This window comes from Oncorhynchus gorbuscha, linkage group LG13 (genome assembly GCF_021184085.1).
Source record: "Oncorhynchus gorbuscha isolate QuinsamMale2020 ecotype Even-year linkage group LG13, OgorEven_v1.0, whole genome shotgun sequence".
Lineage (NCBI taxonomy): Eukaryota > Metazoa > Chordata > Actinopteri > Salmoniformes > Salmonidae > Oncorhynchus > Oncorhynchus gorbuscha.
The window spans coordinates 63173479-63199777 of record NC_060185.1 but is presented as its reverse complement, the minus strand read 5'-3'; the positions used below and the strand labels follow the sequence as shown (position 1 = coordinate 63199777).

At 45.8% G+C, this 26299-nt stretch overlaps 2 protein-coding genes across 25 annotated transcripts in view; both read left to right on the top strand.

Moving 5' to 3' along the window:
* LOC123993289 (protocadherin gamma-C5-like) overlaps nucleotides 1-26299 on the top strand; it is a 185703-nt gene that overhangs the window by 141643 nt on the left and 17761 nt on the right. For 2 of the 24 annotated variants that reach the window (XM_046295244.1, XM_046295243.1), the window contains exon 1: nucleotides 17358-20072. The exons of 20 other annotated variants lie outside the window; for them this stretch is intronic. In XM_046295244.1, coding sequence (XP_046151200.1) covers nucleotides 17613-20072 — 2460 coding nt within the window. In that variant the 5' untranslated portion in view covers nucleotides 17358-17612. Of the gene's footprint in view, nucleotides 1-118; nucleotides 2747-10453; nucleotides 13080-17357; nucleotides 20073-26299 lie in introns of those variants that run through there. 2 more of the 24 variants (XM_046295246.1, XM_046295245.1) reach the window with 2 other exon arrangements.
* LOC123993293 (protocadherin gamma-C5-like) lies at nucleotides 6675-8223 on the top strand. Its single transcript, XM_046295264.1, is given in 2 exon segments — nucleotides 6675-7244; nucleotides 7247-8223. Coding segments are annotated over 2 exon segments (1362 nt in total). The 5' UTR covers nucleotides 6675-6845; the 3' UTR covers nucleotides 8210-8223.

Below are 26299 nucleotides of genomic sequence, written 5' to 3'. Positions count from 1 at the left end.
GGCCCTCATTGGATGTTACACGCAGACTGTGCACCAATAGTGTGCAGAACTGTACAAAGAGATCTACTCCCTCCCCCCAACCTCAGCATCGTAACCCTCACAATACTCAGAGCTGGAGGAGAGAGAGGGAGGCGTTCACCCAGACGAATATATAATGTAATTTAAACACAGTATCCTTTCCGATATCCAAACTTTGGAAAAATGCTAAATGGAATATGCGTTCTGGAGATGCATTTTGATATAAAGCTCTTCGTTCTGGACAGTATTTTTGGAAGTGTATTATAACGGATCAGGGATGACAAAGAGAATGGGATACAGAGACTGTAGATGGCTGGCTCTTTGGTGGCATCATTTCTTTCTCTTGTGGAGTACAATAGACGGACAGACTCGCTACACCATCTCGGAGGAACTGAAACAGGGCTCTGTGGTAGGAAATCTAGCCAAAGATCTGGGTTTGGGACTATCTGAATTTTTAGACCGTAAACTGCGTGTCGCTTCTGAGGCTGGTAAGCAGTATTTCAATGTGGATGCGGGGAAGGGCGAGCTGATCGTCAATGAGAGAATAGACAGAGAGACGTTATGCGGACAAAGCGCCAGCTGCGTTTTACCTCTGCAGGTTGTCATTGAAAACCCGTTACAGTTGCACCGTATTGAGGTGGAAATACGAGACATAAATGACAATTCGCCTAGTTTTCTTACAAAGGAGCTCACATTGAAAATAGCAGAATCGACAGTTGCGGGCGCACGTTTTCCTTTGGAGAGTGCAGAGGACCCTGACGTGGGCAGTAATTCCCTTAAATCCTATACTATTAGTAAAGATGAGTGTTTTACGTTGAAGGTAAAGGAGCTTGGTAATGGAAAGAAAATACCAGAACTAGTTTTAGAGAAGCCCTTAGACCGAGAGAAGAAATCTGTCCATAAACTACTGTTAACAGCTCTAGATGGAGGCAATCCAGTCAGATCCGGGACGGCAGAGATAACTATTACTGTGCTTGACGTAAACGATAATTTTCCAGTATTTGAAAAGTCTGTGTACAAAGTTTCTGTCCACGAAAATAGTGCAAAGGGGACATTTATGATTAAACTTAAAGCGACAGATATTGACGAGGGTCAAAATGGGGAAATAAACTATTCGTTTGGTGAGCGCACCCCTGAGTCTGTGCTTTCTACATTTAATATGGATCCAGACACAGGGGGTATTTTTTTGAAGGGGGATTTAGATTTCGAAAGAGCTACAACATATGACATTGACATCTCGGCGAGAGATAAAGGCACTCCTGAAATGGAAGGACACTGTCGCGTGCAGGTAGAGGTAATAGACGTTAACGACAATTCGCCTGAAATTGTCCTCACTTCCCAACCAAACCCGGTGCGCGAGAACGCGCCCAGTGGCACGGTAGTAGCTTTGATCAGTGCCCGGGACCTTGACTCCGGTAATAACGGTAAAGTGACGTTACAGCTCCCACGAGGTTATCCTTTTAGTCTGAAACCGTCATTTTCTAATAATTACGCACTGGTCACAAGTGATGTTTTAGACAGAGAGAGTTTCTCAGAGTATAATATTGAGATAACAGCCACTGATTCGGGCTCCCTTCCCCTGACTACCAAGAAAACTATACCAGTCACTATCATTGATGTCAACGACAACCCCCCTAAATTCTCTCAGCCCTTCTATAATGTATATTTAAAAGAGAATGGACTACCAGGATCCATGCTATCCTCAGTATCTGCATCTGACCTGGATTTCGGAGATAATGCCAAGATCTCCTACTCCATCCTAAACTCCAAAGCGCAGGACGTTTCTGTATCCTCCTATGTGTACATGAACACTGATAACGGCAGTATCTACAGCATGCACTCGTTTGATTATGAGAAACTAAAGGTTTTTCAGATTCTGGTGCAGGCCAAGGACCACGGCTCTCCTTCTCTGAGCAGCAACGTCACTGTCCATGTTTTTATCCTGGACCAGAACGACAATGCCCCTGCTGTTATTTACCCTTCCGCTGCCCTGGGCTCGCTCTCTCACCAGAAGATGCCCCGCTCCGCTAAAGCAGGCCACTTGGTTACTAAGGTAACGGCTGTGGACGCAGACTCGGGCCATAACGCCTGGATCTCATATAAACTGGTGGAGGCCACAGACGCGTCTCTGTTCAGTGTTAATCTTTACACGGGGGAGGTGAGGACTAAACGCGCTGTGTCCGAACAGGACGACTCCTCTCAGAGGCTGCTTATAGAGATACAGGATGACGGGGTGCCGGTCCAGTCCGCCACGGTCACACTGACCATACTGGTAGAGGACGGGCTCCACGAACTCATCTCGGACCTTCGGCAGAAAGCGCCAGAGCCTAGCAAGAAAAGCGGGAGAATCACCCTGTATTTGATTCTCTCTCTGGCCTCGGTGTCCGTGCTGTCGCTGGTGACTTTTGTCATCTTAGCAGTCAAGTGCGTTAGAAACAGCAGGAGCAGCGGTAGTTGCTGCATGAGACGGGACGACTTGGACGGCTACAAGAACCCCAACAGAAACCTGCAGATTCAGCTCAACACTGACGGACCGATTAAGTACGTGGAGGTCCTGGGGGGGGACATGTTGTCTCAGAGTCAGTCCTTCAGGTCCTGTCTCTCTCCCATGTCAGAGTTCAGTGATTTCACCTTCGTTAAGCCCAGCAGCACCACTGACTTTAAGGAGATCATCAACGTCCTAGACGCGTCTTTACCCGACAGCGCCTGGACCTTTGAGAGCCAGCAGGTGAGCACTGGAGTGACGTGTAGTTTAATTGTGACACTAGGCTATTGATAACAACCTATTTCCTGTATTCTGCTCTGTGATGCTTGTTAATTTGTGACGGATAGGCTATCAGCCTTAAAATGAGGAATTAGAAAACTAGGATATCTTTACTGAAGCCATAGTATTGTCATTTAAATCGGATCTCTGTGCTTTCCAACCATGAAAAGTTTGCTATTTCATAAGTCGAAGTTTGCCTTTCCCGTGATATTTGGTTCTGGTCTTTCTGATTTATACGAATTATATCTTGGCAGTAATTGGCTACAAGGTTATAATTGAAAACATGTATTTATTGTAGTATCATGAGCTCAGCACAGAAGAAAAAATGCTCTATTGGTGTGTTTTTTTAGATGAATCCAAGTTCGCATGTGTATTATTTAGCAGCTGACATATGGACGAGTTTATATTGGGCCTATTGGGTACATACAACATATCAAACTACTTATGTGTTGTGCATGACGTTTGCTCTATCAGTCATCCGTTTATCTACAAGGCTCAGCATTTCAGCACCATTGTTGTGGACAGCGACACACCTTGGTTGCTGAATCAGCTGTGTGGTTTTGTGGAAGCAATTGCAAACCGTTTGAGAGGTAGAAACAGAGAAGGTAGACAGGGACATTTCTTTTTTCAGAATTAAGTGCTGCTCAGTTAATATTTATATAAACTCTGCATATATTTATGTTCAGGTAGATATTTGTTGTATATTTGTTTTATCCTGTTTTACATGTTTACTCATTCTTTAGGCCGAACTAAATTCTGTCCTTACTAATGTATTTATTTTACCACCAATATTGACAGTAGGGGAGAGTGGGGTAAATTGAGCCATTTTTTATATTTCAGCATCACTCCGTAAATAAATAAAAATAAAAATGAATAAAAAAGGGAACTATAGTATTATTTCTAACGACGATACGGTATCTACATATATTTCAGGATGTTGTGTATCGCTGGAAATCATCAGCATTCATGTAAATATTACAGCTTTTAAAACATAGCTTGTCCAAAAATGTTGGTCTCTTGGCAAAACTTAGTTGTGTTAGTTGAGCAGCTGGACAGGGTATGTTAAGGCGCCAATACACATTTCTGTACTGAATGAAATATTACCACCACCTTTTTAAAACCAAATCCACAGACTATGCAATCGCCATCTCCATGCACACTGCCCTATTCCATCTGGACAAGAGGAATACCTACGTAAGAATGCTGTTCATTGACTGTAGCTCAGCATTCAACACCATAGTACCCTCCAAGCTCATCATTAAGCTTGAGGCCCTGGGTCTCAGCAATGCCCTGTGCTATTGGGTCATGGACTTCCTGACGGGCCACCCCCGGGTGGTGAAGGTAGCAAACAACATGGACAAACTGAAATAGTCCACCCACACAGACAGTGTGGTGAAGAAGGCGCAGCAGCACCTCTTCAACCTCAGGAGGCTGAAGAAATGTGGCTTTTCACCTAAAACCCTCACAAATATTAACAGACGCATAATTGAGAGCATCCCGTCTGGCTGTATCACTGCCTTGTATGGCAACTGCACCGCCCACAACCGCAGGGCTCTCAGAGGGTGGTGTGGTCTGCACAGAGCATCACCGGGGGAAAACTACCTGCCCTCCAGGACACCTACAGCACCCGATGTCACAGGAAGGCCAAAAAGATCATCAAGGACAACAACCACCTGAGCCACTGCCTGTTCACCCCGCTACCACCCAGAAGTTGAGGTCAGTACAGGTACATCAAAGCTGGGACCGAGAGACTGAAAAACAGCTTCTATCTCAAGGCCATCAGACTGTTAAACAGCCATCACTAACTCAGAGAGGCTGCTGCCTACATACAGACTTGAAATCATTGGCCACTCTAACAAATGGATCACTAGTCACTTTATTAATTCCACTTTAATAATGATGTTTACATATCTTGCATTACTCATCCCATTTGTATATACTGTATTTTATACCATTTATTGCATCTTGCCTATGCTGCTTGGTCATTGCTCATCCATATATTTATATATACATATTCTTATTCAATCCTTTTACTTAGATTTGTGTGTATTACGTAGTTGTTGTGGAATTGTTAGATTACTTGTTGATATGGCTGCACTGTCGGAACTAAAAGCACAAGCATTTCACTACACTCGCAATAACATCTGCTAACAACCATCTGCTAACAACCATGTGACCAACAAAATGTGATTTGGTTAGATTTTTCTTTTTTCCCAAAACACAATTCAATAAAATCACAATTGCTTTTTTTTGTCTTTTGAACATTTTTAAGCATCTTTTAACGCAGAACTAATAAACACTTTGTACTTTTTTTTTTGTTGCGTAGACCAGGGGCCTCGTTTATAAAAATGTTCTTAGATTTATACTTGAACTTAGTCGTAATGTCATTTCCGACGGTGTGCTTGCGTTCGATTCATAAAAGATACTGATCTATAAATCTCAAATGCACTTCAAATTGACCGCACATGAATGCGCCTTACAATCAGCGATTTCCCCTAATAGAATGCCAGCACAAATGAGGGTTTAGTCAGGAATAGCCATGGATCATAATGCACAAAAAAAAGTCATTCCGGTCTCTGAAAACTCTCTCCCTTCTAAAAGCAGTTTTCGATGTCTTCCAATAACACAAGAAAAGCCACGGTTATTTTTTTTTCTAATTTGACACGCTATTTATAGAACACCGCATCTTGTTTTTAATTCAAAACACCTTGCGTCTGTTTATTGTTTATAAAGCTAATGCAAAGTTGACCACAGGCTTGGAGGCATATGTGTCTCAAGCTGCAATCCCCTTACATAACCAGCAGGAAAATCACTTACGGCAAGTCCAGACTTTGAGATCCTTTCCACGTCAAAGTAAGGTTTTATAAATAACTACTTATATGTGGTTTCCTGCGTAAGTCATACTTAATATCAAAATGGATCGTAAGTCCGTTTAAAAAATGAGGCCCCAGGCCCTGTTGTTACCTCATACGCCAGCAATAATGCTGTGCATTAAGCCCTCAACTTACCCCAAGGCAAACATTTTGGACTATATTAGCCCACACAGCTACTGTAAAAGGATGCACTTTCATGTTAAGTTTAGGACCTCATATTGCAGCTTATAGAGACCCAACTGATGTATAGAACCATTTTTAAAGTATCTACTTTTGTTTAGATACAAGTATCATGAACCTCTAACACAACAAATGAATTTGAATTTGTGAAAATCTGTTTATTGGACATAAAATGCTTGCCACTTTATCTATGTGGTTTCTTCCTTCACAGACTCCTTGAAATGATTACATTTTCTTAAGCATTTGGTCGAATTATGCATTTTGTGTATGGTTTCCTAGAAACAAGGGCAGCTCAACTTACCCCACTCTCCCCTATGCTATATTGTAAATTATCAACTGGGTGGTTCGACCCCTCAATGCTGATTGGCTGACAGCCGTGGTATATCAGACCATGGACCATGGATATGACAAAACATGTATTTTTACTGCTCTAGTTACGTTGGTAAGCAGTTTATAATAGCACTAAGGCTTCTCAGGGGGTTGTGATATATGGCCAATATGCCACGGCTAAGACCTGTGTCCAGGTACTCTCCTTTGCGTCGTACATAAGAACTATTCTTAGCCATGGTATATTGGCCATATACCACACCAACTCGGGCCTTATTGTTTAAATGAAAAATACAGTCACTTAATCCACTCCCTCTCTCTATGCCAGTTAAAGTGCTTTAAGCAGAGCCTGGCTGCTGTGGCTTTAAGAAGTCTATTCTGTTGGCTCCTTATTGGATGCTAGAGCTGCACGCTGTGCACCAATAGTGCGCAGAACTGTACAAAGAGATCTACTCCCTCCCCCCAGCCTCAGCACAGTTACCCTCACAATACTCAGAGCTGGAGAAGAGAAAGGGATGCGCTCACACACACGGAGACACAATATCATCTAAAAACTTTAACATTACCGTGATGCAACATTTATAGAAACATGCTAAATGGAATATGCGTTCTGGAGATGCATTTTGATATAAAGCTCTTCGTTCTGGACAGTATTTTTGGAATTGTATTATAACGGATCAGGGATGACAAAGAGAATGGGATACAGAGACTGGAGATGGCTGGCTCTTTGGTGGCATCATTTCGTTCTCTTGTGGAGTACAATAGACGGACAGACTCGCTACACCATCTCGGAGGAACTGAAACAGGGCTCTGTGGTAGGAAATCTAGCCAAAGATCTGGGTCTGGGACTATCTGAGTTTTTTGACCGTAAACTGCGTGTCGCCTCTGAGGCTGGTAAGCAGTATTTTAGCGTGGATGCGGGGAAGGGCGAGCTGATCGTCAATGAGAGAATAGACAGAGAGACGTTATGCGGACAAAGCGCCAGCTGCGTTTTACCTCTGCAGGTTGTCATTGAGAACCCGTTACAACTGTATCGTGTTGAGGTTGAAATACAAGATATAAATGATAATTCTCCAAGTTTCCCCCTTCCAAACAACACCCGTTAGAGATAGCTGAAACAACTGCGGCAGGTGTACGTTTTCCCTTGGAAAGCGCACAAGACCCAGATGTGGGGAGTAATTCTCTAAAGTCATACATTCTTAGTAAAGATGAATGTTTTACTTTAAAGGTAAAAGAACTCTCTGGCGGCAGAAAGGTACCAGAACTAGTCTTGACCAAAGCTCTGGACCGAGAGAAAAAAACTGTCCATCATCTATTGTTGACAGTTGTAGACGGGGGCAACCCAGTGAGATCCGGAACCTCGCAGATAACTATTACAGTTCTCGATGTAAACGATAATGTGCCCGTTTTTGAAAATGCAGTGTATAAAGTTTCTGTAAGTGAGAAAAGCGCAGAGGGCACTTTCATAGTTCATCCTAGAGCAACCGACGCCGATGACGGACAGAATGGACAGATAGAATATTCGTTCGGTGTCCATACGTCAGACTCGGTGCTATCTGTTTTTGAGATTGATTTTCTAACAGGAAAAATCATTTTAAAAGGGCAATTAGATTTTGAGAGCGCTGCAAATTATGAAATTGACATCAGTGCGAAAGACAAAGGTAGCCCTAGAATGGAGGGACATTGTAGTGTGCAGGTAGATGTAGCAGATGTAAATGACAACTCTCCCGAAATAATTTTAACCTCCAAACCAAGTCCTCTGCGTGAGGATGCACCGAGTGGCACGGTAGTAGCTTTGATCAGTGCCCGGGACCTAGACTCCGGTAATAACGGTAAAGTGACGTTACAGCTCCCACGCGGTTATCCTTTTAGTCTGAAACCTTCCTTTTCTAATAATTACGCACTGGTCACAAGTGGTGTTTTAGACAAAGAGAGTTTCTCAGAGTATAATATTGAGATAACAGCCACTGATTCGGGCTCCCCTCCCCTGACTACCAAGAAAACTATACCAGTCACTATCATTGATGTCAACGACAACCCCCCCTAAATTCTCTCAGCCCTTCTATAATGTATATTTAAAAGAGAATGGACTACCAGGATCCATGCTATCCTCAGTATCTGCATCTGACCTGGATTTCGGAGATAATGCCAAGATCTCCTACTCCATCCTAGACTCCAAAGCGCAGGACGTTTCTGTATCCTCCTATGTGTACATGAACACTGATAACGGCAGTATCTACAGCATGCACTCGTTTGACTATGAGAAACTAAAGGTGTTTCAGATTCTGGTGCAGGCCAAGGACCACGGCTCTCCCTCTCTGAGCAGCAACGTCACTGTCCATGTTTTTATCCTGGACCAGAACGACAATGCCCCCGCTGTTATTTACCCCTCCGCTGCCCTGGGCTCGCTCTCTCACCAGAAGATGCCCCGCTTCGCTAAAGCAGGCTACCTGGTTACTAAGGTAACCGCAGTGGACGCAGACTCGGGCCATAACGCCTGGATTTCATATAAACTGGCGGAGGCCACAGACGCGTCTCTGTTCAGTGTTAATCTTTACACGGGGGAGGTGAGGACTAAACGCGCTGTGTCCGAACAGGACGACTCCTCTCAGAGGCTGCTTATAGAGATACAGGATGACGGGGTGCCAGTCCAGTCCGCCACAGTCACATTGGCCATACAGGTAGAGGACGGGCTCCATGAACCCATCTTGGACCTTCGTCAGAAAGCGCCAGAGCCTAGCAAGAAAAGCGGGAGAATCACCCTGTATTTGATTCTCTCTCTGGCCTCGGTGTCCGTGCTGTCGCTGGTGACTTTTGTCATCTTAGCAGTCAAGTGTGTTAGAAACAGCAGGAGCAGCGGTAGTTGCTGCATGAGATGGGACGACTTTGACGGCAACAAGAACCCCAACAGAAACCTGCAGATTCAGCTCAACACTGATGGGCCGATTAAGTACGTGGAGGTCCTGGGAGGGGATATGTTGTCTCAGAGTCAGTCCTTCAGGTCATGTCTCTCTCCCATGTCAGAGTTCAGTGATTTCACCTTCGTTAAGCCCAGCAGCACCACTGACTTTAAGGAGATGATCAACGTCCTAGACGCGTCTTTACCCGACAACGCCTGGACCTTTGAGAGCCAGCAGGTGAGAAGTGAACTGTAGCATTGTGACGAATTTGATTGTTGGATGGAAACGGTTTTATGACGTTTGATATTAACACACAAACAACATGCGTGTATTTTTGTGTTTCAACATTCCACAACTCTATACCTTGTTCTTTTGGCAATGTTTTCATTTACTGAAGATATTAATATTATGGTAGCTTATCCTTTAGACTATGTCTGACACAATAGTCTGTAAATAAATAATGAATATTTTTACCATTGAAGTCGCAGTGAAACTTTGAATTCAAACGGTACTTTTTCCAATTCGAATATTTTCCCTATTTAACCAAATGCTGCAATGTTGCTTCCCTTCAGATTTATAAAATTCTATAATATTCGAAATATTTAATTCATTATTCTCCCCTGATGATTGTAACCATTAGAGAGCTATTGTGTAATCTTGTTACTATAGTTGCTGTGTCGCGTCATTCTATGTCTTTCTGACTGGCTCGTGGACGCGTATGGGTTTCAGCACCATGGACAGGGACCCGGCTGAATGAACTGTGTGGTTTTTGTGTGTAGGAGGGCAGACAGAGATTCTTATACAATTGCTGTAAAATACATATTTTTTCAGATCGCCTGAAGCTCAATCGATATTTTATGCAAACTATAATCTCAAAAATGTGTTTCTTCCACAGCCTCTTCTAGAATGGCAGTATTTTGCATGATATCTGTGCGCAATGGGAGACTATATTTTGAAACATGTCTTACACTTGTACCTATTTTTAACTACAGGATATGGGCTGCCCATAATATATTTCCAACGAGACAATATTAACAAAGTGATTGTGTATTGGAAAACAGTCTTTGTAGCCGCTCTCTGTGTTATGGCGCATCAGAAAGACCTCTACGTTTCGTCTGACTGCTGTGGCTTTAAGAGAAATATTATGTGAGCCCCTTATTGGATGCTAGAGACACACGCTGTGCACCAATAGCATACAGAAATGTACAAAGAGATCTACCCCCCCCCCCCCCCCAGCCTCAGCACCTAACACTTACAATACTCAGAGCTGCGAGAGAGAGAGAGAGAGAGAGAGAGAGAGAGAGAGAGAGAGAGAGAGAGAGAGAGAGAGAGAGAGAGAGAGAGAGAGAGAGAGAGAGAGAGAGAGAGAGAGAGAGAGAGAGAGAGAGAGAGTGATGCGCTCACATACACGGAGATAGAATACAATCTCAACACAACATTATTTTTTGTTATACAAAATGTATGGAAACATGCTAAATGGAATATACACACTGGGGATGTCTTTTGATATGAAGCTCTTCGTTCTGGACAGTATTTCAATGGGAATTGTATTATAACGGATCAGGGATGACAAAGAGAATGGGATACAGAGACTGTAGATGGCTGGCTCTTTGGTGGCATAATGTCATTCTCTTGTGGAGTACAGTAGACAGCCAGACTCGCTACACCATCCCGGAGGAACTGAAACAGGGCTCTGTGGTAGGAAAACTAGCTAAAGATCTGGGGTTGGGACTCTCTGAGATTTTTGACCGTAAGCTGCGTGTCGCTTCTGAGGCTGGTAAGCAGTATTTCAGTGTGGATGCGGGGAAGGGCGAGCTGATCGTCAATGAGAGAATAGACAGAGAGACGTTATGCGGACAAAGCGCCAGCTGCGTTTTACCTCTGCAGGTTGTCATTGAAAACCCGTTACAGTTGCACCGTATTGAGGTCGAAATACGCGACATAAATGACAATTCACCTAGTTTCTTAACAACGGAGCTCACATTGAAAATAGCAGAATCGACAGTTGCGGGCGTGCGTTTTCCCCTGGAGAGCGCAGATGACCCAGACGTTGGAAGCAATTCGCTCAAATCCTATACTATTAGTAAAGATGACTGTTTTAGTTTAAAAGTAAACGAGCTTCGTAATGGAAGAAAACTCCCCGAACTGGTCATAGAGAGAGCACTTGATAGAGAGAAAAAAGCTGTCCATCATCTGCTGTTAACAGCTTTAGACGGAGGCAATCCCGTCAGATCCGGGACTTCACAGATAACTATCATAGTACTTGACAACAACGACAACGTTCCCCTATTTGAAAACAATGTATATAAAGTGTCCATTAACGAAAATAGTCCAACGGGTACCTTCATGGTTAAACTTAAAGCGACGGATAATGACGAAGGACAAAATGGTGAGGTAAAATATACATTTGGTGAGCGTACACCCGAGTCCGTGCTTTCCACATTTCATATTAATCCAGTTACGGGGGAAATGTTTTTGAAAGGTGAATTAGATTCTGAAAGCGCTGCAAATTATGAAATTGATGTAGCTGCTAAAGATGAAGGTATTCCGGAGATGGAAGGACACTGTAGCGTGCTGGTGGAAGTAATAGACCTAAACGACAACCCTCCAGAAATTGTCCTCACCTCCAAACCGAGCCCGGTGCGCGAGGACGCTCCTCGTGGCACGGTAGTGGCTTTGATCGGTGCCCGGGACCTAGACTCCGGGAATAACGGTAAAGTAACGTTAGAACTTACAAAAGGCCATCCTTTCAGTCTCAAACCGTCCTTTTCTAATAATTACGCCCTTGTCACCAGCGGTGTTTTAGACCGAGAGAGCTTCTCAGAGTATAATATTGAGATAACAGCCACGGATTCAGGCTCCCCTCCCCTGACTACCAAGAAAACTATACCAGTCAGCATCATTGATATCAACGACAACCCCCCTAAATTCACTCAGCCTTCCTACAATGTATATTTAAAAGAGAATGGACCACCAGGATCCTTGCTATCCTCAGTATCTGCATCTGACCTGGATTTCGGAGATAATGCCAAGATTTCCTACTCCATCCTAGACTCCAAAGCGCAGGACGTTTCTGTATCCTCCTATGTGTACATGAACACTGATAATGGCAGTATCTACAGCATGCACTCGTTTGATTATGAGAAACTAAAGGTTTTTCAGATTCTGGTGCAGGCCAAGGACCACGGCTCTCCTTCTCTGAGCAGCAACGCCACTGTCCATGTTTTTATCCTGGACCAGAACGACAATGCCCCCGCTGTTATTTACCCCTCCACTGCCCTGGGCTCACTCTCTCACCAGAAGATGCCCCGCTCCGCTAAAGCAGGCCACCTGGTTACTAAGGTAACGGCTGTGGACGCAGACTCGGGCCATAACGCCTGGATCTCATATAAACTGGTGGAGGCCACAGACACGTCTCTGTTCAGTGTCAATCTTTACACGGGGGAGGTGAGGACTAAACACGCTGTGTCCGAACAGGACGACTCCTCTCAGAGGCTGCTTATAGAGATACAGGATGACGGGGTGCCGGTCCAGTCCGCCACGGTCACACTGACCATACTGGTAGAGGACAGGCTCCATGAACCCATCTTGGATCCTCGGCAGAAAGCGCCAGAGCCTAGCAAGAAAAGCGGGAGAATCACCCTGTATTTGATTCTCTCTCTGGCCTCGGTGTCCGTCCTGTCTATGGTGACCTTCATCATCTTAGCAGTCAAGTGCGTTAGAAACAGCAGGAGCAGCGGTAGTTGCTGCATGAGACGGGACGACATGGACGGCTACAAGAACCCCAACAGAAACCTGCAGATTCAGCTCAACACTGATGGGCCGATTAAGTACGTGGAGGTCCTGGGGGGGGACATGTTGTCTCAGAGTCAGTCCTTCAGGTCCTGTCTCTCTCCCATGTCAGAGTTCAGTGATTTCACCTTCGTTAAGCCCAGCAGCACCACTGACTTTAAGGAGATGATCAACGTCCTAGACGCGTCTTTACCCGACAGCGCCTGGACCTTTGAGAGCCAGCAGGTGAGCGGTGAGCTGTACCATTGACACGATTATGATTCCTGACTCTAGTGCCTTTAATATGACGTCCTATCATGAGGATTCAGAGTTTAGTTTTCCTATAGGCTATGTCATCATCAGTGAGTGGAGACCAACCCACCTCGAGACGTTTAAAGTATCAGGGTGCAGCTTATGTACAAGATAAACGCTCTGTAGCCTATACTGCCTTGGAAATAATTGCTGGCGCAGCAGGACGAGGCGGAGCATATCAAACAAAAGGCTACAAGCTATAAATACACTGAACAAAAATATAAACACAACGTGCAACAATTTCAAAGATTTTACTGACGGACAGTTCATATATATAAAGAAATCAGTCAATTTAAATAAATAAATTCAGCCCTAATCTATGGATTTCAGATGACTGGGAATACAGATATGCATCTGTTGGTCACAGATACCTTAAAAAAAGGTAGTGGTGTGGATCAGAAAACCAGTCAGTATCTGGGGTGACCACCACTTGCCCCATCCAGCGTGACACATCTCCTTCACATAGAGTTGATCAGGCTGTTGATTGTGGCCTGTGGAGTGTTGTCCCACTCCTCTTCAATGTCTGTGTGAAGCTGCTGGATATTGGTGGGAACTGGAACACGCTGTCAAACATGTCAATCCAGAGCATCCCAAACATGCTCAATGGGTGACAAATCTGGTGAGTATGCAGGCCATGGAAGAAGTGGGACATTTTCAGCTACTAGGAAATGTGTACAGATCCTTGCGACATGGGGCCGTGCATCATCATGCAGAAACATGAGGTTACTGCGGCAGATGAATGGCACGACAGTGAGCCTTACACTGTAAAAATCAAACGCTTTTGGAGAAATTTACACTGTGGGGATCCCCTATAAGTTCTTTGAATAACCCATTTTAATGGTTCCTCAAAGAACCTTTTGAATAAGCTAAATGTTTTAACTAACCCCTCCCCCACCTACAATATTATTATACGCATAACAATAACAACAATGACCCAATATTTTAGTTGTCAGTGTTTATTATGATTTTAGTGGCAAAGCAGAATTAAAACATCCAAATATGATAAACTCCCAGCAGAGCCCCAAGTATAATGGGTATATCCTCTGGCGTGTTGGTGTTAGTGTTCTCCGTATCTGTGGCGATTCTCGTCCTCGTCTGATGAGGAATATGAAGGATCGGACCAAAATGCAGCATGGTACGTGTCCATGTTAACTTTATTAACCTGAACACAAAATAACAAAGGTGAAAATACGAAACAGTCCTATCAGGTGACAAAACACAAAACAGGAAACAACTACCCACAAACACAGGTTACCTAAGTATGGTTCTCAATCAGAGACAATGATAGACAGCTGCCTCTGATTGGGAACCATACCAGGCCAGACACAGAAATACAAAACATAGAACAAAAACAGAGAATGCCCACCCCAACTCACGCCCTGACCAAACCAAAAAATAGAGACATAAAAAAAGGAACTAAGGTCAGAACGTGACAGTATCCATCGCCAGAATGATTTTTCCAGTGAACGGTGATCGAACAGGGTCTCCTGTTATATTCATCAGTGTAGAGAGGGTCAAGTCTGTGAATCCCCAAAATAGTCATTGTACAGATGACTAACAAAACATGCACACGACAGTATTCTTACACATACCTTGTCCATAATGTAGAAGCCTATGGGGTATTCATTGAAGAGGTAAGGGAGGCGGGTGGTAAGTGGGCTCTGCATAACACACCAAGAGCAATTGATATACCTTTGTATGCCTCCTCGTCGGTATACCTGTAGACACAAAAGTGAGCCGTTCAGACACCTGCATCCAATACAGCTAGTCTTCAACATTATTCTTGAAGCCTACATATTCTCACCTCTTTGTTGATTGATATCCAATGAATTGTGTCCATTTTCTGTTGTTTTTTTTAGAAAGATTTGCACAAATATGAAACGATAGACGGGTTTCATCATAAAACAATATTGATTGATTTCACACAAGGGACCAAAACTTACCTTTAATTGAGGGGATCTTTACATTTTTTTTTTCGGTTAATTGCCTGCACCTGCTGTCCTTTCAAATTCAAATCCAAATGTTTCAGTTGGGAAAGTTAGGTTCTTGCAAGAAACCCCACCAACTAAAGAGATTCCTCGATGAGCCCCACCTCCCATGGTGGTCTTGGAATACATTTTTTGGGGGCTATTTTCTGTGCTGAAAAGTACTGAAAATAGGTTATTCATAGAACTTTGAGGATCTTAGAAGAACCCTTGTTGAATCCTTCATTTGTAGAGTACAGCATCTCGTCACAGTAGCTCTGTGCATTCAAATTGCCACCAATAAAATACAATTGTGTTCATTGTCAATAGCTTATGCTTGTCCGTTCCATAACCCCACCGGCACCATGGGGTACTCTGTTCACAGCATTGACATCAGCAAACTGCTCACCCATACAACACCATACACACTGTCTGCCAGTTGAACCTGGGATTTATTCCGTGAAGAGCACACATCTCCAGCATGCCATCGGAGGTGAGCATTTACCCACTGAAGCCGGTTACAAAGCCGAACTGCAGTCTGGTTAAGACCCTGGTGAGAATGACGAGTATGCAGATGAGCTTCCCTGAGACGGTTTCTGACCGTTTGTGCAGAAGTTCTTCAGTTGTGCAAACCCACAGTTTCATCAGCTGTCAGGGTGGCGGGTCTCAGATGATCCCGCAGGTGGATGTGGAGGTCCTGGGCTGGAAATGGTTACACGTGGTCTGAGGTTGTGAGACCCGGTTGGACGTACTGCCAAATTCTCTATAACAACATTAGAGGTGATTATTGGATTATGGTAGAGAAATGAACATTCAATTCTCTGGCAACATCTCTGGTGGACATTCCTGCAGTCAGCATGCCAATTACACACTACCCTCAACACTTCAGATATCTGTGGCAGGGGAACGGAGAAATTCATGTTCATCACTCATCACATTAGTTCATCAGATGTACCAAAACATAGTTTTTTCTGCAAAAAACAAATCAATGCTAATTAACTACCTACATGTTTCCTTGTTGGACCTGGGTTTACAATGTATCCAATTTCGGTTTGTGTTGTTGTCACTTTGCAGCTAGAACGTTTGGCACGTGTCGGCACATATTGCGTCATGATTGCAAGTTGTCCCGAAATATTTCGCAACTGTCCAGATATCTTTTCCACAACTGTCCCGTTGTCTGGTTATAATGTCCATTCTGGAATGCCCTTCTAGGCAATCAGACATGAGTATTCAACAATGCTGTGGTATTAGATAGAATGTCAGCCTAATATTAGCACCAGAACACTCTTATGCGTATCGACATTCACCTTAATGTTGTAGCCTATGAGAATGGATGATATCTGGATCTGCAGGTGAATAAATGTTTGCAAAGTAGTTCAGAAAAAAGGATGAACGGTTCACACTTATCAACAGCTCATCATTTTTTTTTAATGTGAAGTACATTTGTCTATTCATAACAGTAATCACATGTAGGTTTATCCAAATATGGAATTTACATCAGTCAAACGATTACTTCGTTGGCGTACCAGTGAACAATACGGATTTCTTTAGGCCTATATCATAGCTTTATACTTTCTCATTAACGTATTTTGTCAATAGGTAGACATTGCACGGGATCAAACGTGATAAGTTCACGTGTCATTCATGATCTGTGTAAGCAGGCCTAATACATACAAAGAGATGGAAGTAGGCCAAAGGTTGTTATGTTGGTTATCAATGGCATCGCTGCCTCCTTGCCAAGACCCAATCTGTGGTTTACATCATGGCACATGGTTCAAGCGTTATCAACACCTCTGGAAAGTAAATCATTTGATAACCATGCCGCCTTGCGGCTACGTCCATCATTGCAATTTGATCATGAGTCCATCAGTTACTTTGCGTAACTTTGCTTATATTCAATGTAAGTAGTTCTGTTCATTGACAAAACATAGTAACAAGTTCATACTTACTCTTGTGGTTTTATACCCACCCGTTGTGCCGGTCTGTGCATTAAGCGCTTGGAAATGGCATAAGTCGCTTTTTAAAAATGTTATTATTTTATAGGTTCCATGGCCTCGTCGTCGTGAATTCTGAGTTGTTTTGCTCTAAAGGTAATGTCTTTAGCGTGTAACATGTCTCTACCTTGATGGTAAATCCAAAATGAGTGCCTCTTAAGTTTTCACTCACTCTCTGCTTTGTGAGAGAGTTCTGTGTGGGGAGCGAGACCCGGCTTCTCCGCCAATAGGAAACGGGTGTTTGTGTCCCCGCCCCAGAGAGGAGCAGAGCAGAGGAGACGAGTGTGGAGAGTTTTAGCGGATCCTTCATGGAGTTTTACTTTTCCTCTTTATTTTCCGTATAGAATTAGGGCGTCATGATAACTTCTAAACTTCCCACCGCACTTTTTCTTAAACGGAAGTGTTTACCGACAGCCTTGTAGCGTCGTTTTCCCGAGACTATAGATGAGTTACGGTAAAATATTAACTTTGAACATTTTCCATCCCCCGGACCCCGCGGATCCCTCATAATGGAATCCAGACAGAGGAAAGGCTACGGAGGGTGGCGAGTGCTGAGTCTATGGTTTTCTCTGGCGTGCTTTACAGGCGCGACCGCGCAACTCAGCTACTCTATTTTGGAGGAGCTAAGACCCGGGGCTGTGGTCGGGAATATCGCTAAGGATTTGGGCCTCACGGCTCAGAGGATAATTCAGAGAAAATTGCGGGTGATCTCGGAATCTAACGCTCAGTACTTCGAGGTAAACCATGCGACTGGGGATTTGGTTATTAGACAGACAATTGACAGGGAACACATGTGCGAATTAAGTTCAACGTGTTCACTACATCTTGAGATTGTACTTGAGAACCCTTTAGCAATACATCGGGTTCTTGTGGATATTGTGGATGCGAATGACAATGCGCCGCAGTTTTCCACTAAGAATATTTCCTTGGAGATATCAGAGGCGGCCGCACCGGGCACCCGGTTCCGACTGGAGAGTGCGCACGACCCAGATGTGGGTATCAACTCTCTGCGCACTTATCACCTAGCACCCAACGACTGCTTTGTTTTGAATGTGGAAACGAAAAGTGACGGGAGTAAGTTCCCGGAATTAGTTTTAGAGAAGGCTTTGGATAGGGAGACGCAGGCCTCGTTTCGCCTGTTGCTCACTGCGGTAGACGGGGGAAAGCCGGAGAAGTCGGGATCCACTCTTTTACTCATAAAAATTCTGGATGTCAATGACAATGCGCCCGTCTTTGAAGACCCGGTGAAAAAAGTTAGCATTTTGGAGAATGTTGAACCGGGCACTTTAGTAACGAAACTGAACGCGACCGATGCGGATTACGGTCAGAATGGGCAGATCTCCTTCCTGTTTAGTAAATACACGCAGGACCGGGTGCTCAAGCTATTCAGCGTGGATTCTAAAACCGGGGAGATCCGTGTAAATGGCCAGGTGGACTATGAGACAGCGAATGAATATCACATCACCGTGCAGGCCAGGGATGGTGGAACCCCCGCCATGGAGGGTTCCTGTAACATTATAGTTGACGTCACTGATGTGAATGACAATTCTCCAGAGGTAACGTTGACGTCACTGACCAGTCCCATCAGAGAGGACGCAGCTCCTGGTACAGTCATCGCCCTCATCAGTGCAAAGGACCTGGACTCTGGTAAGAATGGGGAGGTGACATTAAAGGTCCTGTCCGGCCTGCCCTTCAAACTCAACTCTGCCTTTGGTGAGCACTACAATCTCGTCACGGATGGCAACCTGGACCGAGAGACCATGGCAGAGTACACTGTGGTCATCATGGCGACCGACGCGGGCTCCCCTCCCCTGTCGTCGCGGACGACCTTCGTGGTCAAGCTATCAGATGTGAACGACAACGCTCCTTCATTCTCCCAGCCCTCCTATTCAGTGGACGTCCCAGAGAACAACGATCTCAGCACCCCCATCACCATGGTGACGGCCTCTGACCCGGACACAGGGGACAATGCCCGTGTCTCCTTCTCCATCCTGCCCAGCATGGTTCAGGGCTCCCTCATTTCCTCCTATGTCTACATCAACCCAGAGACTGGACATATCTACAGCATGCGCACCCTAGACCATGAGACCCTCAATGCCTTCCGTATCGAGGTGCAGGCCCGAGACGCCGGGGCGCCACCCCGGACTGCCAACGTCACCGTGCATGTGTTCGTAGTGGATCTTAACGACAACGCGCCCCTCATCATATATCCGCCCTTTCCCCAGGACATGGGGCTGCTGCTGAGTGTACCCCAGTCGGCTGGGCCGGGTCATCTCATTAATAAACTAGTAGGGGTGGACCCTGATAGTGGACATAACGCTTGGCTGTTCTACTCCATCGCCCCAGGGCCACACGCTGGTCTCTTCCGCATCGGCCCCCACACTGGGGAGCTCCGCACCGCCCGCAAACTAGCCGAGGAGGAGGGCGGCTCCGCCTATGACATCATCGTGGTCGTGCAGGACAACGGCGAGCCCACTCTCTCCACCACTGTGGCCATCACAGTGACCGTGGAGGAGAAGGGCACCAGCGACGCCGCCACGGACCACCGGAAGACGTCTGTGACGCGTCGCACCGGCATGCCTGACATCACCCTGTACCTCATCATCTCGCTGGCCTGTGTCTCGGCCGTGTTCTTCCTCACCTTCCTCATCCTCATGGTGCGATGCCTCCGCCACCGCAGCGACCTCGGAGGGACAGGCTGCTGCTACAGCCGCCACCGGCCCAGCAGGGCCCACCATCAGAGACCCAGCAAGGACCTCCACCTGCAGCTCAACACAGACGGACCCATCCGTTACATGGAGGTGGTGGGAGGAGCTCAGGACCCCCCAGGAACACGGACCTACAGACCCTGCTACTCCACCATCTCCAGCCGAAGTGACTTTGTGTTTGTCAAGACGCCCATGATGAGTCACAACAACACCCTCAGCATGACACTCAACAGGAAGCACCTAATGAACTCAGCCATTGAGGTGAGGGCGCTGGGGGGAGGAGGCGGGATACTGGCCAATCGAGTATTGTGAAAATCACTTGACCAATGACATAGGTCTGTAAGTACTAGGTTATAAGCATTGACATTGAAGGTTTTATCCTAAGATCCTGGTTTTTATTGACTTAGCTTACCCAATTGAGCCTGCTGACCTAGACTGACTAAGTCACGTAGCAATTCAGTATTTATCCTAAAGCCTAGTGTTGTTGACCCTCAACCCTCTCTTCATGATGTGTGTGGTATCGTAGATAGCTCATATAACTGTGTCACCCTGCTAGCCAGTGAGGGGAGGAAATGAAGGAGAGGAGGATTGCTTTAATATTTAATAGGAGATGCAGTCTCCCTCGCTCTCTCGGACTTCCAATTACTAAACGAGATCAGCAGGGAAGCAATGTTCTACAAGAGAAAGAGGGAGAGAGGGAATGGATGGATAGGAGTGCAGAGAGGGGTAGAGGGGAAGAGGGAATGGGGTGGTTTTGACAGATGGAGAGGAGGAGAGTAACGACAGATGAAAAAAGATACCAGAGCTTAGAGTAATAGCATAGTGAGATAGGAAGTGGAGGGGGACCGGATGACAGAGAGCGAGGAAGAGAGAGGGGGGTGGAAAAGAGGAGGGGGTGTGAGGAAGGGGGAGGATGGAACAGAGGGAAGGAAAGAGAGAAAAGGGGGAATGGGTCAAAGAGTAAAGCGGTGGCTGAAAAAAAAAAGGAATTCCAGGGGTCAGCACGCGACCTCACTTCCTGTTGTCCTCTGAACCTTGATTGGTTCCATGCCATGTCTGAGTCACATGGCCAACCGTGACCTCACCCTGTGTGGCTGTCTGTGTGCCTGTGGCTGCAGCTCTAGTCAAACATTCCCAAACCTCATTCCCAGAGCACTTGTTAGGAAATACCATTTCACTCTGTGTTCCGGGGTGTGGATGAAAAGTTATGTTCTGACTGTCCACATGCAGTACATGCAGAGGACCCCTCCCTGTTCACTGACTAACTGTGTATATCTTCATTTCCAAGATGGCTGCCAGTGCTCTAGTTTTGATGATTCATGTAGAGAGACTCAGTGGCCTCTTTCTCCTTTTTCATTTGTTTAATCCCTTTTTCCTTTAGCCCAGCTAGTGATTATAGTTTTGGTAAAGTCCCTACAGGAAGAGGGCAGTGGGTAGTGTGCTAGTTTAGTTTGTCATAATGCCTCTTGTCTAGGCTATGCGTCTCTGGTGAATTACACAGCTTATATCTCATGATGGGAGAGCACGGGTGTTTTCCTGGTTATCTGATTTTCTATTGGTCTGTTTTTCCTTTCGTGACTGTCATGGTCATCATGACTCTCTCTCTGTCTCTCTCTCTCTCTCTGTCTATCTCTCTCTCTCTGTCTATCTCTCTCTCACTGTCTATCTCTCTCTGTCTATCTCTCTCTCTCTGTCTATCTCTCTCTGTGTCTCTCTCTCTCTGTCTATCTCTCTCTCTCTGTCTATCTCTCTCTCTGTGTCTCTCTCTCTCTGTCTCTCTCTCTCTCTGTCTATCTCTCTCTCTGTGTGTCTCTCTCTCTCTCTCTCTCTCTCTCTCTCTCTCTCTCTCTCTCTCTCTTTCTCCCCCTCTCTTTCTCTCTCTTCTCCCCCTCTCTTTCTCTCTCTTCTCCCCCTCTCTTTCTCTCTCTCTTCTCCCCCTCTCTTTCTCTCTCTCTTCTCCCTCCCTCTCTTTCTCTCTCTTCTCCTCCCCTCTCTTTCTCTCTCTTCTCCCCACCTCTCTTTCTCTCTCTTCCCCCTCTCTTTCTCTCTCTTCTCCCCCTCTCTTTCTCTCTCTTCTCTCCCCTCTCTTTCTCTCTCTTCTCCCCCTCTCTTTCTCTCTCTTCTCCCCCTCTCTTTCTCTCTCTTCTCCCCACCTCTCTTTCCCCCCTCTCTTTCTCTCTCTTCTCCCCCTCTCTTTCTCTCTCTTCTCCCTCCCTCTCTTTCTCTCTCTTCTCCCCCTCTCTTTCTTTCTCTCTCTTCTCCCCCTCTCTTTCTCTCTCTTCTCCCCCTCTCTTTCTCTCTCTTCTCCCCCTCTCTTTCTCTCTCTTCTCCCTCCCTCTCTTTCTCTCTCTTCTCCCCCTCTCTTTCTCTCTCTTCTCCCCCTCTCTTTCTCTCTGTTCCCCCCTCTCTTTCTCTCTCTTCTCCCCCCTCTCTTTCTCTCTCTTCCCCCCTCTCTTTCTCTCTCTTCTCCCCCTCTTTCTCTCTCTTCTCCCTCCCTCTCTCTCTCTCTCTCTCTCTCTCTCTCTCTCTTTCACTCTCTTTCACTCCCCCTCTCTTTCTCTCTCTTCTCCCCCTCTCTTTCTCTCTCTTCTCCCCCCTCTCTTTCTCTCTCTCTCCCCCCTCTCTTTCTCTCTCTTCTCCCCCTCTCTTTCTCTCTCTTCTCCCCCTCTTTTTCTCTCTCTTCTCCCCCCTCTCTTTCTCTCTCTTCTCCCTCCCTCTCTTTCTCTCTCTTTCTCCCCCTCTCTTTCTCTCTCTTCTCCCCCTCTCTTTCTCTCTGTTCCCCCTCTCTTTCTCTCTCTCTCTCCCCCCCTCTCTTTCTCTCTCTTCCCCCCTCTCTTTCTCTCTCTTCTCCCCCTCTTTCTCTCTCTTCTCCCTCCCTCTCTCTCTCTCTCTCTCTCTCTGTCTCTCTCTCTCTTTTCACTCTCTTTCACTCCCCCTCTCTTTCTCTCTCTTCTCCCCCTCTCTTTCTTTCTCTTCTCCCCCTCTCTTTCTCTCTCTTCTCCCCCCCTCTCTTTCTCTCTCTTCTCCCTCCCTCTCTGGTCAATTTCGCACACTGTATCTGTTCATATTAAAACAACAAACAGCTGCTATATTCAGCTGATGCTCTCTCTCTCTACACACCATGGTCGTTAGGGTACCATCTGTCCCCCTGCTCCAGTGACACGTGTAGTACAGCAACGATAGAGGGAGGGCGAGAAGGATGGAGGGAAAGAGAGAAAGACAGTGAGGGAATCACATTACGCACGTGTGCCGCAGTGACAGACAGATTGGCCTCTAATGGACTAGCGCCACAGAGGGGACACAATCAGCGTGTGTGTATACAGTGTAGTCAGGCGCTCCAAGCCCTACAGCAAGATGTAATCTTAGCAAGGCCCTATGTCCCCAGGGTCCAATTGTGGCAAACAGAGTGACGTCTCCTATCATTTCAACAGCAGTGTGTAGTTCCTCCTCAAAGGCCTTTTGTACATGGAACCGTCGGAGTGTGTAGTTGTGAGCGTGTAGTACTGAGTGTGTAGTACAAACCCCCACATTGAGGGTATGTGTGTGCGGTCGCATTTACATTATGTGGCTAGATCTGTATGTCAGGGTCTGCGCACACGCTGGTCGCAAGAAAGAGACGTTGGTTTTGGACGTTTGTAAAGGTCCTGAGGACGTCGGACAGGTGCCTTCGTCGGGCACTCCCCAAAAACAAAAGATGGCACAAGCGCTTGGCTCAAACCTCGGCAGGCTCAGAGCCAGAGCGCGCTGCTTTAGACCAGCGCGCCGCGGCAGTTCAGTTCTCGAGCGAGCAAGGAGAGTACTGGAATGATACTTAATGGAAGCCGCGGATTGTTTTTGAATTGTTTTTTGTTTAAAGCATTCGCCAAGCCATTAGCCCTATACCTTAACCACTTGGAGGGAATTCCCAAACTTAACCCTTCGAGTCGTTTCTGTCTGAACCCTGTAACCTTTCGGAGTTAACTCTGTAACCACACAGAACGAATGGGTTATCATCCAATTGCGACAAGTTCGCGAAATGAAACTATGAGATCGGGTTACAGGTCGGCGTGGTCACGTGCAACAACTAGATGTGGGAGCGTTTTGTAAATACTCCGTTCTCGCGGATGAAGAAGCAGCACACGCTGCCAATCGGCCCGCACGGCTCGGTGAAACCCGTCCCGGAGTCATCTACAGGATCACGTGGCGTGTGACTGTGACTCAGTGGGGTCCAGTGTGTCAGTATAAATCTCACCAAAAGCCTTTCCCCTTGTTTTCGTCTCTCATTTTGACTCCGGTCCTGGACTTATCCTCCTTGCGGGTCCTGCATTGTCGACTCTGTCTCTAGGATCCGTATAGCTTTCAGGATTAGGATTCATGATAATCTGCCCCCCCCCCCAGTGTCATCATCTGAATGGCTTAGGAGGACAATGGAACTGAAAAGCATTTATTGTGATAGTCGGGAGAATATTGTGTGGGAGTTGGTGTGTGGGGATGTGGGTTGGGAGACTGTTAGGACTTCCTCTTTCAGACAGAGCACCAGGTGCAGTCTAGCCTCAGTTCTGTCAATGCCAAGAGGTGTGGGTGTGAGCGAGTGTATTTTTGGTGTGTATGGGTGTGTGTTTGCGTTTGGAAACAGTAACTTCCTCACACGACACACAGCACCAGGTGGGGCCCGGCCTGTGTGAGAACCATGCCAGTGGAAGGTTTGTGTGTGTGTGTGTGTGTGTGTGTGTGTGTGTGTGTGTGTGTGTGTGTGTGTGTGTGTGTGTGTGTGTGTGTGTGTGTGTGTGTGTGTGTGTGTGTGTGTGTGTGTGTGTGTGTGTGTGTGTGTGTGTGTGTGTTTTTCAGCGGGAAGAATCCTCCCGATGAATGTCCTCTCATTCATCAGATTATGGCCAGTGCTCAAAGAGTTATCCTCTCATTCATCCACTGAAGCCAGATGTGCTTTCTTTTCCGGGTCGGACTCGGGACGCACACTGGGATGGAGCCCAGATGTTCATGTCCCAGCGATTAGCGCCTTTTCCTCTTGTGTGTGTGTCCAGAGCTTTGACTCTGTGATCGTCCTTCTTTATCAGATAAAGATCAGATATGGACTGAGATAAATCCTCAGTCCATACAATTCTCTGCCGTCGTCTGTACAAATAATATTGTTTTCATGTAAACTGAACAAAAATATAAAGGCGACATGTATACTGAGTTATTTAAAAAATATATTTATATATTTAACCAGGAAAAGCCCATTGAGTCCCAGAGTCTCTTTTTCAAGGGAGACCTGGACAGGAAGGTCAGTATACATGACCAAGTAAATTAGTCAACTGTAATACATTAATTAGGCCCTAATCTATGGATTTCACATGACTAGGATCCAGATATGCATCTGTTGGTCAGAGACACCATTTTTTTTTTAAAGGTAGGGGCGTGGATCAGGAAACCAGTCAGTATCTGGTGGGACCACCATTTGTCTCATGCAGCATGACACGTCTCCTTCACATAGAGTTGATCAGGCTATTGATTGTGGCCAGTGGAACATTGTCCCACTCCTCTTCGATGGCTCTGCAAAGTTGCTGGTTATTGGCGGGAACTGGAACACGCTGTCGTACATATCAATCCAGAGCATCCCAAACATGCTCAATGGGTGATATGTCTGGGGAACATGCTGGCCATGGAAGAACTGGGACATTTTCAGCTTCCAGGAATTGTGTACAGATCCTTGTGACATGGGGCCGTGCAATATCATGCTGAAACATGAGGTGATGGCGGCAGATGAATGGCACGACAATGGGCCTTAGCACCTTGTTGCAGTATCTCTGTGCATTCAAATTGCCAACGATAAAATGCAATGGTGTTCGTTGTCCGTAGTTTATGCCTGCTCATATCGTAACCCCGCCGCCACCATGTTGACATCGGCAAACTGCTTGCCCACACAACGCCATACACGTGGTCTGCGGTTGTGAGGCTGGTTGGACGTACTGCGGAATTCTCTAAAACAACATTGGAGGTGGCTTATGGTAGAGAAATTAACATTCAATTCTCTGGCAACAGCTTTGGTGGACATTCCTGCAGTCAGCATGCCAATTGCATGCTCCTTCAAAAGTTGAGACATTTGTGGCATTGTGCTGTGTGACCAAACTGCACATTTTAGAGTGGCCTTTTATTTTCCCCAGCACAAGGTGTAATGATCATGCTGTTTAATCATCTTCTTGATATGCCACATCGGTCAGGTGGATAAATTATCTTGACAAAAGAGAAATGCTCACTAACAAGGATGCAAACAAATTTGTGCACAAAATCTGAGAGAAATACGCTTTTTATGCGTATGGAACATTTTGGGAATCTGTCATTTCAGCTCATGAAACATGGGACCAACACTTTACATGTTGCGTGTATATTTCTGTTTAGTGTAGTAGTAGCTTAGGGACATGAACAGTTTGTAAGGCAGTAGGTTCTCTACCTATTAGTGTAACTCTGTCCAGTGATAGTGGTAACTGTGTTAGAAGCAGTCAGTCTGG